Source organism: Macrobrachium nipponense, chromosome 1 (genome assembly GCF_015104395.2).
Source record: "Macrobrachium nipponense isolate FS-2020 chromosome 1, ASM1510439v2, whole genome shotgun sequence".
NCBI lineage: Eukaryota > Metazoa > Arthropoda > Malacostraca > Decapoda > Palaemonidae > Macrobrachium > Macrobrachium nipponense.
In genome coordinates, this window is record NC_087200.1 from 198,198,612 (window position 1) to 198,218,930 (window position 20,319).

The 20,319-nt window shown below is 36.3% G+C and overlaps 2 protein-coding genes across 6 annotated transcripts in view; one reads left to right on the forward strand and one right to left on the reverse strand.

Moving 5' to 3' along the window:
- The window catches only part of LOC135220143 (eukaryotic translation initiation factor 3 subunit F-like), a 33,665-nt gene extending 24,640 nt beyond the window's left edge, over positions 1-9,025 (forward strand). Inside the window, 3 exon segments of the mRNA XM_064257435.1 lie at positions 7,004-7,120; positions 8,915-8,955; positions 8,957-9,025. Coding sequence (XP_064113505.1) covers positions 7,004-7,120; positions 8,915-8,955; positions 8,957-9,025 — 227 coding nt within the window.
- A 5,188-nt stretch (positions 9,026-14,213) lies between these two features.
- LOC135220005 (phospholipid hydroperoxide glutathione peroxidase-like) overlaps positions 14,214-20,319 on the reverse strand; it is a 99,476-nt gene continuing 93,370 nt past the window's right edge. For 4 of the 5 annotated variants that reach the window (XM_064257289.1, XM_064257292.1, XM_064257293.1 and 1 more), the window contains 2 exons: positions 16,393-16,623; positions 14,817-14,988 (listed from right to left, as the gene is read on the reverse strand). In XM_064257289.1, the coding sequence (XP_064113359.1) occupies positions 14,953-14,988; positions 16,393-16,623 (267 nt within the window). In that variant the 3' untranslated portion in view covers positions 14,817-14,952. Of the gene's footprint in view, positions 14,989-16,392; positions 16,624-20,319 lie in introns of all 5 variants that reach the window. The other variant, XM_064257291.1, reaches the window with a different exon arrangement.

Genomic DNA, 20,319 nt, shown 5'->3' on the forward strand with positions numbered 1-20,319 from the left:
ACCGACCTCTCATGTTTTGGTCATTCTAAATTCATGTCTGCTAGCCTATTCCTCCTTTTCCTCATCGGAAATGCTTGTGTTCTTTCTTTGCCTCCTTTTTCTTCGGCTATCAGCAAATCTCTTACTACTGATTCGATTAATGTTTCTCTTTTTTCTCTTTCAAGTCTGTAATGTTTATAGTATCTAATGGTTTCTTTTCCAAGCCAGGTTATTATTCTAGCTTCAATAGCTTTCTAACGACGTGTCATATAGGAATGCTTTCAAGTAGTACAATGTTGACTCGCTTTCAGACGTGGTGGGAGAGTCATCGTAACTCCTCTCCCACAACTCTCAATCTTTCCTATTTTCTTTTGCGTCTCATTTTCTTTCCCTCAGTTGACTAGGTGGATGTAGCCGAGCCTGTGAGTCACTTAAGACTGTATCCCTTTCATTGAGTTGTGGATGCGATACATTACTTGGCTGCTGTCGCCTTCTATCAACAAGTGTCACTTCTGTCGCCAGGTGTTGCGAAGAAGAGCAATCTTTTAGGCTCTTTTGTTTACTTCTTGTTGGCAGCTGTCTCCTCCTGTTGCCCTCTGGCGGAAGGAGAGAGTGAATTGGAGAAACTCCTTCGATCTGGTTGGCGTTTATTGCAACGTTACGCTTCGCTGTATCCTCATTTAGTTGGAGAAAAAGAGGCCACAAAGAGATATGTCTCTTGTCGTAGTGCATTTCAGTGCCTTTAAATACTTAGAGAGAACCTAAACTCTTTCCTTTTATTAGATGTGTTTCATAACTTTTCTCTTACTCAGACGCACAAAGCTCCCTTTAGCTCGCTATAGCTTATATTCTTGTTTTTATGAAGTTGCGGAGAGCTGAAGACCACCTTTTGCGATACAAGAGCTTATTGGCGCTTTAACCATCTTTAGTAGGAGGTTTAGTTTCTTTCTCTTTCCTGTGGGGTGGGGAGTCGAACTCAAGACTGACAGGTGCGTTGGGCATGCTGTTTAACTCAATACGTTGTCTCATCTCTGCATCTGCTTAGGGAAATGGAGGCGCCAACCTAGTGAGTTTGTGAAAGCAGGTTGAAGGTTTTGGCGCCAGCAGGAGTTTAGTGAAGAAAAGAGTTAATCATTTATAATGCTGCAATGCAATGTCCTCATGCTTATAATAACTCATTCTGGAAGAAGTGAGGACACCTTTGTTTCCTGTCTGCCTATGCAGCTCAGGTAAAAGCAATAAGGGAACTATGTATTGGTACAGTCTGTTTTACAGTGGTCCCCCCATATTCGCGGGGATGTGTGTACCAGACCCCCCCGCGAATAGTTAAAATCCGCGAATGTTTGGAACCCCCCTCTTAAAAATGCTCATAAACTCCTATCCTAAACATGCAAATACCAAAAGTATCCCTTAAAGACCATCCTTCATCAAATATACATAAAATATCCTATTATGGTTCATATAATCTTTGAAATATTATTAATACTATTTTAAAGTAAATCTTACATTTTATGTTTATACATAAATACATATGTTACGTACTGAATGACTTAGTTACGTATGTGAAAATAATTCAGCCCCCCCATAAGTATTCAGTCATGCACGTTTTCTTTCATACTGTTACTATTTGAGACATCCATTTTCTTTTTACAAGGGAACAATGGAAATGTGAAATCACAAATACCAAATGTCTACTTAAAGTATTATCCTACATCAAATATACCATTGAATTGGTATTATTAATATTTTAAAGTAATCTTAAACATTTTACCATTAGAAATATATAAAACAGCCAATAGCACAGAGAGAGAGCAGAGGATGATGAGACAAGTCCCGAGAGATGACCGAGAGAAAAGGAGGAGACCGACGACCGAGAGGAATGCGAGAGAGAGAGACGATAGAGCCCAGAGAGAGAGAAGAGAGAGAGAGATGTTATTGTTACTGTTTAATCTCATTAAACGTAATATTATTTGTAAACTAGTACTGTATATTATTATTTTACCATAAAATGTAGTAATGTCCTTAAAGATATACTACTTATACATACACTTCCAGCTCAAACAGAGGGCAAGAGTTACCACTAGCGCATGCTAGTATCTCGTGTGGAGAGAGAGAGAGAGAGAGAGAGAGAGAGGAGAGAGAGAGAGAGAGAGAGAGAGAGAGAGAGAGAGAGAGAGAGAGAGAGAGAGAGAGAGAGGGTTGTCCTTATTTAAAAGAGTGAAGTGGATAGATTATTGTACTTCTTTAAAATACTATCACATATGAATTTTGAATATAGTTATATTACTATTATTATTATTATGCAAAAATATAACCCTCTTACGCCAATTGGACGTATTAAACGTCTAGTCAAAATGTCTCCCGTATGTCGATTGGACGTATCATACGTCGGCTCAAAAAAGTTTTTTTAAAAATTCGCTGAAAGATACTTATAGGTCTACCAGCCGAAAACTTTTGAATCACGCGCCTTGGGGGATGCTGGGGGAGTTCAAGTATCAAGGCGTTGTTTTGTTTACAATCGCTAACGCAGTTCGCGCAAGCGCGAATTTCTTTCTATCGCACTAAAAAGTATCAGTGACACTCTCAAAAATTATTGCACCATTTTTAAATTATCCTTTACATGAGTATTATATATGAAAATGTACACAATTTCACGTAAAATAAAACAAAAAATATTCATGATTGTAGCTTTTATTTAAATTGTTTTGAAATATTTTCAATATAAATAACGATAAGTGCAAAAATTTCAACCTCGGTCGACTTTGACTCTACCGAAATGGTCGAAACAACCGCCAATTGTAAGCTAAAATTCTTATATTATAGTAATATTCAATCATTTGCCTTCATTTTGCAACAAATTGGACATCTCTAGCACAATATTTCGATTATGGTGAATTTATGAAAAAACAAACTTTTTTCCTTTCGTTCGTGCGATAACTCTTCCGATAAATTTTTTGTGCGATTGTCCTAATGTTGCACCCTTTTAAATTTGCCGTTACATAGACTTTTATATATGGAAATGTGCGCATGCACAATACAACTAAAAACAACCCATGGTTGTAGCTTTTATCAGTTTCGAAATATTTTCATATAAATAACATTAAGTGCAAAAATTTCAACTTTCGGTCAAATTTGACTCTACCGAAATGGTTGAAAAATGCAATTGTAGCTAAAACTCTTATATTCTAGTAATATTCAATCATTTACCTCATTTTGCAACGACTTCGAATTCTCTAGCACAATATTTCGATTTATGGTGAATTTATGAAAAAAAAAAAAATTTCCTTACGTCCGCTCGGTAACTCTTCCGAAAAAATCAGAATTTTTTTTTTGTGCGATTGTCGAAATGTTTGCACCATTTAAAATTAGCTGTTACATAAAGTTTTATATATGAAAATGTGCGCAATTTCATGTAGAATACAACTAAAAATGATTGAAGGTTGTAGCTTTTCTCTTTTTTTGAAATATTTGCATATAAATCACGATAAATAGAAAAAAAAATCACGTTCGGTCAAATTTGACTCTACCGAAATAGTTGAAAAACGCAATTGTAAGCTAAAACTCTTACGGCCTAGTAATATTCCGTAATTTTTCTTCATTTTGAAACAAATTTGAAGTCTCTAGAACAATATTGTGATTTATGGTGAATTTTTGAAAAATATATTTACCTTCACTCCGCGTGCCGATTCGCGGCCGCAAGTCTCCAAAAAGAAATACGATCATCGCATTATCCTAATATTTGCTCCTTTTCATATTAGCCGTTTTATAGAGTTTCATATATCAAAATGTGCGCAAATTCATGAAGAATACAATAAAAAATAATTGAAGGTTGTAGCTTTTTCCATATCCGAAATATGTGCATGTAAAAAATATATATACAAAAATTTCCACATTCGGTCAAATTTACTCGTCCGAATGGTAGAAATCTGCAATTCTAATCTAAAACTCTTACAGTATCGTAATATTCAATCATTTGTCTTAATTTTGAAACAAATTGAAAGTCTCTAGAAACAATATTTAGAATTACAATGAATTTTGAAATAAACATTTTTTGTTTTTACGGTCCGCGCGTTACGAATTCGTACATCATTTGTGATAATAGTTTTTCCGGTTTTGCTTTTATTGTTTTTACTATGTATTATATACCAAATGATTGCAATTTAGTGTACAATACAACGAAAAAAAAGTAACTCGTTAGCTTTGAACGTTTTTTTGCACAGCGTGATTTGAATACAATTATCTATGAATTTTTTTTTTTTTCGCTACCATATCGCATTATTTACATATGATAATGATATTATTTTTCATTTCTGATGATTGCATACTAAACTTCAGGCAATGAATAAAAAATGAGCCAAAAATGAACTCTTAATCTTTATAACTAAGTGCGCTGTGATTTTTTGAAAAAATTATTTGTTCCGCTTCCGCGCTCACTCCCAAACCTGCGCAGGCATACGGGAGAGGTTTTGATTTAAGGCTTCAGCGTAAGAGGGTTAATAACATACACATGTACCATAGAAATTCTATCATCTCAGTAAGAGAGAGAGAGAGAGAGAGAGAGAGAGAGAGAGAGGAGAGAGAGAGAGAGAGAGAGAGAGAGAGAGAGAGAGATATTACATTATCCTGAGATATGGCAACACAGTTGTTGGACCCCAGCCAACTCGGCTTGCTACTGGAGTTCAAAGAGAGAGATGCGGGGTAAAGAGCATTTTCTTTCATTCTTCTTACGTAATTCTTTTTATTTATAAACTTAAATCTTGCTAATTCACTTTAGTATTTTCTTTAATGAATTTATATTATTGATGTTTACATTAATATTAATATTTGAAAATTAGTAAATCATCATCCAAAAAACATACATCACTTTAAGAGAGAGAGAGAGAGAGAGGAGAGAGAGAGAGAGAGAGAGAGAGAGAGATTATCGTAGTATTTGATAAATAGAAAAACTTTCACATATGATTTTTGTAATTACAGTTATTATTATTATTATTATTATTTGAAAATATATTAATAACATATTATGCATATATGTACCATCATCTCAGTAAAAGAGAGAGACAGAGGAGAGAGAGAGAGAGAGAGAGAGAGAGAGAGAGAGAGAGAGGGGGGGGGGGGGTGGAAATTTCATGCCCACGTGATGGCAGCCACAAATCAGCTCCTTCCCCCTCCGGTCACTTAAACTTGATACGTATATCTGAGTTTTAGTACCTTGAGTTAGAGAAATGATCTGACTGGGATTTCCTTCGTTCTTCCATTATTTTTTTAAATATAAGCTAAAATCTTACTAATTCACTATGGTATTTTCTTTAATGAATTGATATTATTGCTGTATAAATTAATATTGATATTTGAAAATAGTAAGTCATTTATTTATCATACAAAAAAAACATACATCTTTGTAGTAGAGAGAGAGAGAGAGAGAGAGAGAAAGAATTATTATTTTTATTATGTGATATCATTTAAACTTATTAAATACTTACTAATACAGTATTAATCAAAATTAATGTTTGAAAATTAGTAAATCATTTTTGTATCATAAAAATGTAATAGTCATGAAAATAAACATCAAAATACACTAATTAGTGATTATTTTCGTCGCAAAATTCCGCGAATTGGCGAGTCCCGTCCGCGAATAATTTTCTAGGATAGGTTCCAAAGAAAAATCCGCGAATGTGTAGTCCGCGAATCTGGAGAACGCAAATACGGGGAACACTGTATACATTTTGGGGATAAGTGCAGACCTCAGGTTCTAGTAGATTGACAGTTGCAACCTCCTGGCATGCTTGGAGAGACTTGGACCAGTACCTTACTTGGTGAAGACGGTGAAGGGGTCGTGATTCTTTTTTGGTTATCCACCACTGGTTTAGTCTCCTACTTATACCTGTTCCTTTGTCTTCTTCAGCAGGTCTCTAGTTTTTTTTAGTAGGAAGTTGCATATAGAGAAAATGAATGAACCAGGTGGTAATTCAATGAGATTTTACTTCTGTCCTTTCCTAACTCCATAAGCAATTGGTGATAGGCAGTCATTCTTGGACATTTGAGAACTGAATTACAGGAAGTGTCTGTCCTCATACTTTTTGGTTTTCCATCATGGTTTTAGTGCCTTTCCAAAGAATGGTCAGACTTGTGGTAGACATGCAGAAATGTATTTCTCTTACCAGTACATCCTGAGTCATGCAAGTTCCTTCAAGAAGTATTTACAAGAAGGTATTGCTGCTCTTTGTTCCTTGTTTGGGTTAGTGTACAGCGCCTCTGTAAATACTGTCCTGAACAGTGTATAAAGGGTTTCAAAGTCTAGGATGACCCTAGTAGCTCCTTGTGGAACCAAGTTGAGTGGCTGATAAAGATTCCACCCTTGCACAACCTTCTCTGCTAGTCTCGTGTGGAGAGATACCATCAATCATGTCTGTATACCAATTGTCTGTAACCACATGCCTTTCTTTATCAAGTAAATCCATCTTAGGATAAATAATAATTTTTTCTGTAAAGAGAGATATACTTACATCAATGAAGGAATGTAGCTTTTTCATGATAAATTTGAAATTTTCATGAATACCATTGCATTTGGCTATCAGAAAAGGTACAGTCTTTCACACCAAATCTTGCACATTAGTTTTGATAAATTTTGTTCAACTCTGAGACCTCCTTTCCCACAGTATGAGAATCTCAACAAGAGGTGTATTTTGTTTATGAGGTATCATCATGCTTGGCATCTCTAAAAGTAAATCAAGAAAAGACTTGATTCTGTAGAGGGCTGATTATTCTTATACACGATCAGCAGGAGAAAATCATCAAAATCTTCAAAATAGTATATATCTACGTCTACTTTTAATTTTGTCTAAAGCTTGCAATGTTGTGCTGTAGGGTACTTAAACTGATTGAATTTTTTCATTCTACTGAAATCTCAGGAAGACGACAGCTGTCTTTAGATGTTTTTGTACCATTACATATGTCTTTAACTGGTTACTTATCCAAGTACCTTATTTGGTATTGAAAATTATATTGTATTTCTTATTTTTTCTAGCTAATGTAACACAGAAGAGTAAATACAACAGACAGCGTTTGGTTGAACCCACAACGGATCTTAATCAGATTTCTGAAGCAACTCAAAGCATGGAGGCTACCCTTGATATCCTTATTTGTAAGTACTAATTGGTATAGAAAATAGGAGTATGACTAAATGAATAAGATAATAAGAAATAGAAAGAATTCATTGAGATTATTGGTAAGTACAGTAGGATGTATAAAGCCCTTAACCCACAAACTGATCCTAAGTACAGTTTTGTATATGTATATTCATGGTAGTGTAGGCAGCTTTACCCCTGACAGTTATCGCAACTGTATGCCATGATTTACTTATATTCCTTTGCTTAAATGATTTACAATAGTGCTTTTATTAGTTACAATTTTTTGAGTCCTAGCATCATCTGTTCTGTTTAATTTTTTGCTTTAATGAAGTATTATTTGTGATGAATCTTACCTACTGTTAAAGTTAACTATATCTCCGCGCTGATTACCTGTTCACCACCAGGTGTGTTTCAAATGTTTTAGATCTTGTCAGAATTCTCCTTGCCGCCATTGCAGTTAGGTGATTTTTGGTACTATTCTATGAAGTTTGGCTGTTTTACACCTGTTTATGGTATTGTAAATTTAATTTTCTTAGGATATCTTCCACCGGAAGCAAAACCAGTAACTTCAGGCTATGAAGGAATGATTTTGGTGGAAGCAGGATGTTAGAATTCAAAGTAGATCAACATTCAGCTTGTACCTGCTGCAGGGGACCGAGTGTGATCTTGGAATTAGATGTGAGGAATATAGGGAATTGTTCTAAGAACATTATGCTTGAATATATCATACAGTGTTCCCCCCGTATTCTGAGGGGGATATGTACCAGACACCCCCGTGAATTTGGTAGTGGCTTATTTTTCCTTCCACCAACAAGTAAGTCTCCCAATCAATACAAACATGAGGCCTTTATATTTATAGCCCACCTTGGCCACCCCTCACTCATTTTTCCTTGGTACAAGATCACTAGAACATCACGAGATGCTGGGAGGCAAGAGTGCGGAAGTTTACTCCAACTCTCTGCCCCAATTTTTTGAGTGTTCCTCCGCCATGCCTTGGTCATATGACAATAGAATTTTTTCATTACCATTTTCAGCTGTGCAGGAGAATCTTCCCAACATAAAGGTCTCAGGTTTGTATGTTAGGAAAAATAAAAATGGATTAAAAATGTGAAATTTTTACTATAGGTTCTTGCAGTGCCACTTTCACCCCACCAACTTTTTCTAACTGAAAATTACAAGTCATAGAAATAGAATTCATTGAATACTTAAAAAAATTTCAAGTTAATGAAAGTGATACCTTATTAAAAATATGTAATTGTCAATATGTATACTGATACCTTTCAGATGACCCAAGGAAAGTTGTGACTGGATTCAAGGTCTTGAGTACAGCAGTAACGAACGATTCCACTTATGTTTTCTCCCCCATACAAGGGGGTTAGTGCTGTCAGTGTGGACCACATGCGGTACACTGTAGGCATTACTTAAGGCTTTTTGCAGCGTGCCTATGGCCCCTAGCTGCAGCCACTTTCGTTCCTTATACTGTACCTCCTTTCATATTCCGTTTCCTCATCTTACTTTCCTCTCTCCTAACAATTTATTCATAGTGCAATTGCGGTTTTCCTCCTGTTACTCCTTTCAAAACCTTTTACTGTCAATTCCAGTTTCAGTGCTGAATGGCCTTAGTTGCTCTGGTATTTGGTATTCTACCTAAAACCTATAAATCAATCACTCCAATGTTTTCTTTTTGTAGACATTCTTACCTTTAGTAATACAAGTTTCTGCAGGTTCCAGTACAAGCAGTATTGGAGGATTTCATTTATAAAGAGCTCTTCAGTATCTGATCATATATGTTTTATTGTTTATTTCAGCCTATGTTGAAGATGTGCTCAGTACAAAAGTATCAGCCGATAAACTATATTGGACGTGAACTTACTAGAATGGTTAATCAAGTTCCCAAGATGTCGGCACATGATTTTTGAAGAGATGTTTGAACACCAACATGAAGGTAAAATTTCCTTAATTTTCATTTTAAGTAAAATATAATTTTAAGTCTTACATTTTTTCCCAGCATACAAAACACTTCCTTGAATTCTGAGGTCGGACAAATCAAATTAGTACTTCATTATAGGAAATCTGCTGTGTTCATGTTTTTGTTATGTGTGTATTTTGTATTTTTTTAATGATCTTTTGGAAGTACTACTTGATCTTGACATATAATTCTGAAAATGTGTTCTGCATTATAGGTAATTAGCAAGTTTTGCTGGCTATATTATATAAAATGTACTTATCATATGAAAGGGGATGGGTAAAAATATTGCTGTACTCAATTCAGAACTAAAACAAACACATTATATTAACAAAGTAATGGTCTCAAAAAAATTGATGCAGGAGGTATATCAGTAAAATTTGAGATAATTTGTATGGTACTGGTATCCATCAAGCATCAGCACTTGATTCCTTCAGTGTTTTATCACAGTTGGGAAATGGTATTAGCAACACAGAGCTACAGTATGCAGGTGATGTAGTATTCAGCTGACAAAACAAAATAAAATAATCTTAGAAATGTTTAGATGTTGGAAGGCAGATGAATATTGATGTATGTAAATCATCAATTCTGTAAAACTGAAGTGTTTTAATGATATACAGTATTACGTAAATGTAACATATGGCATTACATTATATGCTCTGGACTGCAAAAATATGAATAAAGAAAGAGTTCTTTCAATGTTTGAAATGTATGAGTTAGTAGAAGAGGGAAAACTAGTTTTAGATATGGGCAGATCTTAGCGTAGATCATATTTTTGTTGCCTTAGATTGTAAAGCCATTACCAAGAGAACATAACAAAAAGAGTAGAAAAGAACTAGATGAATTAGAAAGTGATTTGTTGGTTACTGGTAAATATGAGCATACTGGCACCTGAACATACTGGCCTCCAAATGGTAACCAAGATTGACTTATAACTTACATGATACTTTTACCAGAGAGAAGGGATATAACCTATCCATCCTGTATTTATCATTCACTTTAAAATGACAAATTTTTAATCAATTAGTATTTTTCATAGTTATCAAACCCGAGGTCTTAACATAAGTTAAAAACAAATATTTGCAAAGCAAGGAATCTGTGGCGTACGTCGAGAGAGTGCACATGAATCCAGTAATGCATCAGTCTTTCTTTGACTGCCTGGGAGTGAACCTTCACTTTGCTTTCCTGCCCCCAAAAGATGGGTTTTTTTATACCTAAGCCCGTGGTTTGTTCATATTTACACAAGCCCAGAGAACTTGTGAGTGTCAAAGTTTTTTAAGACAGCCTTCCAGGATTCCTGGGTTTACGTTCCTCTGGGACAGACACAAATTGCAGTAGATCTGCTTCTTGCCTTTTCCTCAGCCTTGCATTGGCCCTTGTGTGGAATGCTGGTCCGTCTCTCATAAGAGGATATTGCCCCTTCAGGGAGAGAAGGCCAGCTACATTTTGTTCTTCAGCATTTTACATTTGTTAAATTGAAGATTTTTATTTTTTTGAAACATTTGTGTTAAGAAATTAATGCTTATTTTCCCTTTAATTTTATCTTGTTACACATTTTCTGGAACGTGGGTAATGTTGTCTTTCAGAATTTATGTGATTAGGGACTGTTCAAGACAGTAGAGGTTCGTGTTGCAGACAAGGTTTATATGCTAGAATTCAGCTTTCTATCATCGGAGTATCCTGCACTTACTCAATACGAATGTTAGTGGTCGGATGATTTCTGATTGCATGATCCCTGTATGCTTGCAGGACCAGGTACGATTCCCGTCTCGTCTCTACCCATCATTTTAGAGGGTAGGGGCACAAGTCATACGGCTCCCTCCCATCTCATTATTCTTACTGATAAATATGATTCTTTATGCTCTCTCAGTACACGAGATAAACTTTCCAGGGGAGAGCATATTATGTTTCTTTACAGACCCTGCAGTTGTGATCCCTGCTTCTGGCCTTGAAGTCTGGCGGCGGCGTCCACTCAGAACTCTAGAGCCCCTGGCTTCGCTTTCCTCTGCCAGAGATGCCACTTCACTAATTGCCTGTCTGGTTTCCTTTTGCAATTGATTTTCTTGGTTTTATGGCACTAAAATCGCCAATTTATGGTGCCATAATGCACCGAGTTCCAGTTATTGGCGCCATAAATTGTCAATAATAGAGTTATGGGACTGTAACACATCTGCAGGTGCCGCCATTAACCGGTTATCGGCACCATAATTCAAAGTTTGTTAATGTTGGTTTTAGCTTTTCAGCACCCTGTTAAGAAAAGAATTCTCTGTTAATGGTGGTTTTCACTTAACAGCACCCTGCCTAGAACAGAAACCCCCCCCCCCCCCCCCCCCCCTCCCCCCCCCCCCCCCCCCCCCCCCCCCCCCCCCCCCCCCCCCCCCCCCCCCAACTGGGGGAATGCCGGTATGTGGTTCATCGCATGTCCTTCTTCCAGTTTCTTCTATGTCTATAGCAAAGGATTCGGTATTAATTGTACAACTATGTCATCTTTTCCTGAAAACAATAAGATAAAACACAAAGGAATTACAACGGGTAAAAGTGAAGAGAGAAGTATTTGATTCTTTATACCTGTTTTTATTTATCATCGGATTTTTAATAATTTCATGTCATCAAGGTAAAATAAACTTGTGTTTTCATACAATAAAATCACCCTGAATACACTAGTGCCTTCAGATTTTAGATGCGTGTGACATGTGAAGAGAAAATGAAGAATATGTCTTATTATGTTGCATCCATACTTGACTCAGCCTGAAAGGTCAATCTTCCTTAATTCTTTGTTTATTACTTCACTGAGATTATTATTTCATATCACTCAAATAAGTGTCTGATATCTCTTTCGTTTGAAAATATATTCATATAATAAAATTAAAAATATTCTGAAACAATCTGATTAAAACTTAGGCCGAGTTGAAGAGTGCAATGTCTGTTTACAGAGTTCAACTTCTTTGCTGTACTAAATTCCCCGCCCTCTTCCAGCCTAGATCTCGGCTAACGTTACCAGATGCATCCATCTGATATTATTATTTTCCTTATCAGATAATGTCCAGACATACTGTATGATATTGGATTGAAAACATTCGGTAATCATAATGGGAATTCTGTGTATTTAATTACAGAAAATGTAATGATATAACATGGTAAATCTTGTCGAAACTGCAACCTCTTATATCGCTAATTGGCAACTCAAATCTCTCGTTGAGACGACCAACACAACGATGTCTTGCAGATCTCATTCTCTTTGTCAAACTTGAATAATTTACGGATGCAACATAATTAGACATTCTTCATTTTCTCTTCACATACTAAACGCATTCAAAATCTGAAAGCACCAGCGTATTCAGGGTGATTTTATTGTAGGAAAATACCAGTTTTATTTCATCTTGATCGCGTTAATGATGCAAAATCCGATAAGTAAAAATAGGTATAAAGAATGAAATACTTCTCTCTTCACTTTTATCCGTTGTAATTCCTTTGTGTTTTATCTTATTGATTTCAGGAAAAGATGACTTGGTTGTACAATTAATACCGAATCCTATAGTATGACCAAAAATTTCCTATCTTAAGCAAAGCGTGAGATTAATGAAGAAATATAAACATATTGCTAGTATTCTTAGCCACAAACGAAAATAATGAGACACTGAGCGAGCGGCCTACCTCCCGGTACCAGCCAATCAGAGGCCGCCAAACAAACGTCTCGTAGGCACAAGAATCTACCTTAAATGAATTGACTATAGCTAGTCAATCCTGCCTTAACCATCTTAATCTAGCCTTAGTGGTTGAGTTCTTAACCTAGTCTAGCTAGTTTGAAACTACTTTAACCATCTTCCTAGCCTAAGTTGTTGACTTCTTAGCCTAGCTTAGTATCGAGCATAGTTAGTTCAAATCTTCTTTTCCGTCTTAGCTATGCCTAAGTGGTTGAATTCAACCTAGGCATAGCTAAGACAGAAAGGAAGGTTTGAACTAACTAAGCTAGGCTAAGAACCCGACCACTTGCAAGGCTAAGAAGTCAACTACTTAGGCTAGGAAGATGGTTAGAGTCGTTTCGAAACTAGCTAGACTAGGTTGAGAACTTCACCACTTGCTAGGCTAAGGACTCGACCACTTAGGTTAGGTTAAGATGGTTAAGGCAGGATTGACTAGCTAGGTTTGATGCCAGGCTAAGAACTCGACCACTTAGGCTGGGACAAGTAACTAACCAGAAAGTAGGTCTGAATCCCAATAAATGCCGTATGGCTTGATTGAATAAATCCATCGACTTGTTCTGGAGACGTCTGGTGGCAGTCTTTTGCTCAAAGACAAAAGGCATTGCACAGAAGTTCTGAATTACCATCGGGTAGGTAGTCATCTCTTCCGCAGAAGAAACAACACTTTGAAAGATGGAATAAGGTCTTGAACTGGCTGTTGACATAGAAGAAACTGGAAGGAGGACGTGTGATGAATCGTGTAGTATCTGGACGTGCAACGTATCACGTACACAGTTAATGTTAGTTAAGGGAGAAAGGGTCCTTTCTCCCCTCATCTCCACCTGGGTACCACCCTTGTACTGTCCATCTCATATGCAGAACTATATGAAGCTACAGTTTGTTGAAAAATGAAAATACAAATTACGTAAATAATAATAAATAATTGCAATTTAGGGAGCTTACGCCTACCAATCTTTCAATATTTTAATTATTTTTAATAAAGCTGTAATCACTGGATCCAGCAGCTTGTGACAGTAGTATTACAATGAAATTTTTTTTTTTCCACAGGATCTACTTATGGTAATTTACCTGTCTCAACTTACCAAGGTGAATGTTGGACTAAATAAAATGAAAAAATAACAATGTTGGTTGGCTACGCAGTAGAGGGGTTGCTGATGTACCAATAGCAAGATGAATGTATTTGCAGCACTCTGCAACATTAGTATCCAGGAAAGGGCAAAAAATATAATGTAACTTGAGAATGTTTGTATTATTTACATTATCCTTGTACCGTAAAAAAAAAATTCATACAATATATTCTACTTGTAGATAAATTTTTTGAAACTCCTTTTCTAAGAGGTCCAAAGGTTGGAATTCATACAAAATATTCAGCAGGTACAGATATATTTTTTAGTTTAACTCTCTCAAGAGGTCCAAATGTGGAATTCATACAAAATATTCAGCAGGTACAGATATATTTTTTAGGTTTAACTCTCTCAAGAGATCCAAAGGTTGGAAATCACATAAATGAGTAACTGTTCAGTGAAAACATCAAGTTTTAGTCAAGGGTGTTTTTCAACATATTGGCAAGATAAAATGACCTCAGTATGCAAAATGCTGTTTTCGGACTTTTTCAGATACAAAATCAAATTAACAATTATTTTTATAACTTTATTACATGGTTCTGCTTTGTTGTAATGCACAGATGGAAAGTTAGCAGAACAGTAGCAACTTGAATGTCAAAACAAATCTCAAGTATTAATAAATTTCCATTAGACAATGAAGTTATTTACAATGTGGGAGTCAATGACCAACCACTTAAAGTTTTGATCATACCTGATACTGACTAGACCGTGGTCTTGGACAGATTCAATATAATAATGCTACACTATGGCACAATTACTAACAACAAAATTAAACCTACACCAAAACTCAAGTTTCTGTTCATAAAATGGAAAAAAAAAAAAGATTTACTGGGCCTTATCAAATAGTTTCAACAGCAGGAGCAAATGTATAACACACAAACTTCCAGTGCAAAAGCCCAAAACTTGTTTTCTCCTTATGTACCTTCATCACAAAATGTTCAACAAACTCCTGCTGGTTGCTCTAGTTGATGACTTACCCATTTAAGTTTCACAAGCTACCATAAAATTGCCCTTTTCAAACCTCCACATACTTATGGTAGTACTGTAATGTACTACCAATACTTCTCCAGGTCCTTTTCAATGGCAGGCTGTAAATGGAAAACATGAATGATAAGCTTTATTTTATAGGAAGGTAACTACTATTCAATTGTTTTTTTAACATGTAAAGCTTACTCATTTTAGCAGAATTTTTTAGTATGTTAAGTTTAATAGCTATATATAAAAGTTAATCCCATCTGATGTTATCACAACAGTAATATGTAATGACACTAAACCCAAATATATTTTGTAAAATCCACAGGCAATTCATATATACAGTATACACACGAAAAAAAAAAGCTGAAAATTTTCTCCCTAAAAAAGCTGCAATGAAAATACAGTACTATCCCACTTTTTCATGGTTCACTTTTCCACGCTTAATTTTGTTGCTGATTTTTGTGGAACATATTTTTCACATTTCTCCAGGAACTTCCACCAATTCACGTTTTTTTTCTATGGACTGTAAAATTTTCACATACGCTTCTTTTTTTCGTAGAGCAACCCTTTTCATTCACTATTCACTATTTTTTCATGTTGTGTTCGTGAATAAATACTGATTTTTATGATGAAAATGATTTACAGATATTCGGTAAGCTCATTCTCAGTTGGGCCCTAGACTGACCATAACAGGTGTACAATTTTTATTCATAAATTTTAAAATTTTATTTTCCAGTCTGCTTCTAATGGAAAATCAAACTAATATGATTAGCAAATATTTTAAATAACGTACAATATGCTCTATCATCCAAAACCATTTTACAGTAATATTTCAAATATATCTTACATTACCCTTAACCCTCACAGCCCGGGCTAAAATATGCTAATGCATACACCCATTGACGGCGACTACTTCATTAAGTGTCAAACTTCTGTAAAATTGTTTTTTTAATTTATATTAACATTTTATAGTTATTTTGGTGTGTTTTACATTATACTAATATTTTTGAATTAGTAACTCATTGTGATAAAGCATTTCAGGTGGCATATATACATTGGAGTAACAGTTGTAGAAGGTTAATAATCTAAGATGACTTTTGGGTGTTTGGAATGATGGTTTGGGAGTATTTTTGTTTGAATTGATATTAAATTCTTTTTGAATGATAATTTAAGGTATATCTTTCTCTGAACTACTAAAGTATGCAGTTATAAGCATTTTTACAGGGGATTTTGCCTTTTTGTGGTGGGCTCTAGAACCTAACCCCACAAAAAAAGTTGGGAAGCATTGTATACCAATGTGTAAAAGATAAATATATGGAATTTTATTATTTTTCAAGATTTCTTAGCATATATACGTAATCAGTTTTCATGACTAAAAAGTGGAGAAAGTTGAGTAAATAGGATTTTAACCATTCACTTTGCATGCAGTCTTCTTTCATGAATAATTAAGACCATTACAATCTTTGCTATTAAGTAATTTCAAGCAAATTTCTAATAAAAACTGGCAATATACTTACAATAGGGTTGGTCTGTGGAGAGTAACGAGCAACAGGAACACCTTCCTTGTTTACAATAAATTTTGTGAAATTCCATTTGATAAAGTTACCCAGAGTTCCACCTTGTTTAGACTTCAAAAATTCAAATATTGGGTGAGTCCCTTCTCCATTTACTTTGACTTTAGAAAACATATCAAATTTGACTCCAAATCCTTCTGCAAATGCTTTGATTTCTGCCTCAGTGCCTGGTTCCTGAAAAAAAAAAAAAAAAAAAAAAAGGGTTTGGGTTTTCTACCTTTCATTCATTCCATGTTAACAGTATACCATTTTCTAATACAATAGTAAAATATCCAACCATTCATTTTCTGGTTTCTTGCGTTTCATTAAGGTTTGCTGCCACTGGTACCTGGCTTGTAGTCTGTTGCAAGTTCTAAGTATCTAATTTTCAAGATAAGGTTATTAGCCTGATGACAATGACAGTGCAGACTATCCTTGATCATATGAGTATGCTGCAGCATTTTGACATTCAAAGACAAGTTAAAAAAAAAATTAACCACATGAAAAAACTTTAATCCCTGGTAAGGCTAGACTGAATGGTATAAAATTTAGTACGTATTATAATGTAATAAATTACAATTTTCTAATCAGAAAGGCTTAAAATGCTGAAGATTTTCATAAAATTTCTTTCAGGATTTGTCTCAATAATTCCCATTTGATATGGGTATCCACTCAGAAACTGTTGAACTAGCATGTCCAATTCTCAGATAGGTTACCACCACTTCTACATTCTTTTTGTACTGATTGAGATTCTCTCTTACCACACCAGCAAAGGTCATTAATACCAAGGACATTTGTTAAAAATGAGGAATCCACACTAATTAGGCTAAATCAGTTTTATTTTCTTGCACAAAAGTGCCCTAATCCTACAGTAGGTTTAAGCTGATTAGTGTGCCATGTTTCATCATTCCCAAAATTCTACCCTTTATTCATTATCAGGATAATTCTACCCTTTATTCATTATCAGGAAATTTTTAGGTTTGGTCTGGGCACACTTTATGCATTTGTACAAACCTGCTTTACCTCAAGAGGTGTGCCCATGGCTGAATTCCGAGGAATCCCTGTATCAAGAACAGTTTCCTGACATCTTTAGACATTTCAATATCCAAGTACTAAATGCATCTGAAAGTATTACCTCAACATTTTTCAGAGGTTTAGAGACAATTCTGTTAACTTCTTTTGTGGTGCTTGTACAATGTCCTAATTTTGCTTAATTATATTATCAGCAACTAATTACTTTCATTTTCTGACATTAATATCCAAATAAAAACAAACAGAGTACTTCTGCTCAAAAAAAACGGTTTCAAAGCAGTTTATAAAAAAAATAGATGAAACAAAGGAAGACACTGTCATAGTGACTAAAGAAAAACAACATTCCAGTAAAGGTGATAACGGCTAGATCCCTTCCTCTTACATCTTTGTGCCACCTGATAAGTCTAACTGACCTGCTGGAACTGCCTGGGAGTATCCAAGTCCTGAGAAAATAAGACCCTTGGTCCCTCCAGATCCCAGATCTGAGCAACTCCCTCTGCAGGGGAGAGAAACTAATCAGAGCCCCCTGGGGATCATTCCACCACTCAGGGATACGATCTGTCCAGTCCTAGGACTGTACCAGACTTGTATACTTTCCTGGACAGACTGGATTGGGAGCATGAACTGTCCCTGTCAAGGTCAGTGGACCCAGCTGACCCCCTCCACTCAGAAACACCTTAAGAGGTGGAAGGGACAGGTGAATAGTCCCTGGCACTCCTACCTAACCAAGAAAAGACTGGAGCCTTCTCTGGAGAGAGAAGCCATGGGCATTTGCCAACTCAAGGTGATGGCATCCTTTAAATCTGGAAAAGTGATCTCGCTCATGTAAACCTAGGTGGGGACTATTTACCAACTAAAGGTGATGGCATCCTCAAAATCAGGAAAAGTGATCTCGCTCACATAAACCCGAGTGGGGGCTATTTCTCAAATGTGCCAAATCCTTCCTAGAGGTCGAAACCTCTACAGACAGGGAAGGCGTAGTAACAGACCTCCTATTGAATGTGTCTGGGTAACCACTGTAACTGCTAGAATCACATTCCCAAAACCCCTGGACTGCTTATGTTGCAGAGAGGGAAGGGGTGGGAGAACATTGAATGTTCTTTTCCTTACCTTCTCTAGCCGAGCTGTTCTGGCAGTAGGTTGCAGATGTACGATTTGTGAACCTTGATAAGACTTGGTCTTGGTACCCTTAGGTCGGGGGTCATGGATAGAGATTGCCTTACACGAAGCAACAAGTGCAGCGGTAGTACAGGTTATCACTACTAGTAAACCCTCCACAGATGAAGACAGACAAGACTTCCTGCAGGGAGACACAACAAACCCTCTGCCCCCTTTCTCTTCTGCTTGGTAGAGGTAGAGGTTGAAGGGGAGGAGGCAGAAGCAACTGATGAAGACAAAGACAGAGGTGAAGCAGATGATGAAGGCTAAATCCTTCGCTTCTCTGACTTCTCCAGAGCAGCCGAGGTCATAGCTGTAGACAAGGATCACACAAGTGCCACCGCCAACTCCTCAGGGCACATCACCAAAGGGGCGTGAGAAGTAATGGTGTACTTGGGAGTGGGGAGATCCAGTACACACACTTACATTAGAAATCATGGTCACCATTGTCCTAGTCTCAGGAGTCACCTTAGCAGGAGAGAGGGACTTAGCAAAAGTCTAACACTAGGCTCCCCCATAATGTCCACCAGTGATAAAGCCTCAAACGAAGGGCCAGAGTGAATGTCCTATCCATCTAGCTGACTCTCCATCGAACAATGAGTGAGGGTCAGAGAGGGGGGGAACAGCTCCCTTGTGAGTCAAAACAGCTTAGCAGGTGGACGGAAAGTACCAAAAGCCTCCTTAGGCGTCAATGGCAGAGAATTCCCCTTAATGACAATAGGGAAGCCTTCTTAGCCTTATTACTCGCAAACTACACCCACTGTTACGACAGCCACTCCAGGCACTCAGGACAAGGCTTCTCCCTATCACAGAAATGTTTCCTACAATAGGTGCAAAGCATATGAAGGTCTATTGTACTGCCTGACAAGAACCATTTACAAAGCTTGTCCTTCCCAGGACAATGCCTAATAGCAATGGTCATCGGAGTATAAGAGAGAAAAGGTTTAAATAATATGAGGCTTGTTCCATATTCAAAAAAGACATAAGCACCAAGTACAGTATTCCCCCCGTATTCGCGGGGGATGTGTACCAGACACCCCCGTGAATAGTTAAAACCCGCGAATAGTTAAAACCACCACTAAAAATGCTTATAACTGCCTATCTTGACGGTTCAGATACCAAATGTATACCTTTAATAACAGACTACTTCAAATATACCTAAAATTACTAACCTATTACTGCATTAATCTTTGAGGTTATATTATCAATATCATTTCAGTCATCTTAAACATTTTACTATTAAAAATATATACATACAGCAAATAACACAGAGAGAGAGAGATGAGAGAGAGAGAGAGAGAGAGGAGAGAGAGAGAGAGAGAGGTGTAGAGAGAGAGAGAGAGAGAGAGAGAGATTATCGTAGTATTTGTAAAATACTTTCACATATGATTTTTGTAATTACAGTTATTATTATTATTATTATTTTTATTATTATATGAAAATATTAATAAACAATATCTAGGATACATACGTGTACCATAAAAATCTCTCATCTCAGTGAGAGAGAGAGAGAGAGAGAGAGAGAGAGAGAGAGAGAGAGAGAGAGAAGCGAGAGAGAGAGAGAAGAGAGAGAGAGAGAGAGAGAGAGAGAGAACTAAAATCTTACTAATTCACTGTAATATTTTCTTTATTGAAGTGATTGCTCTTTACATTAATATTAATATTTGAAAATTAGTAAATCATTTTGTATCATAAAAATGT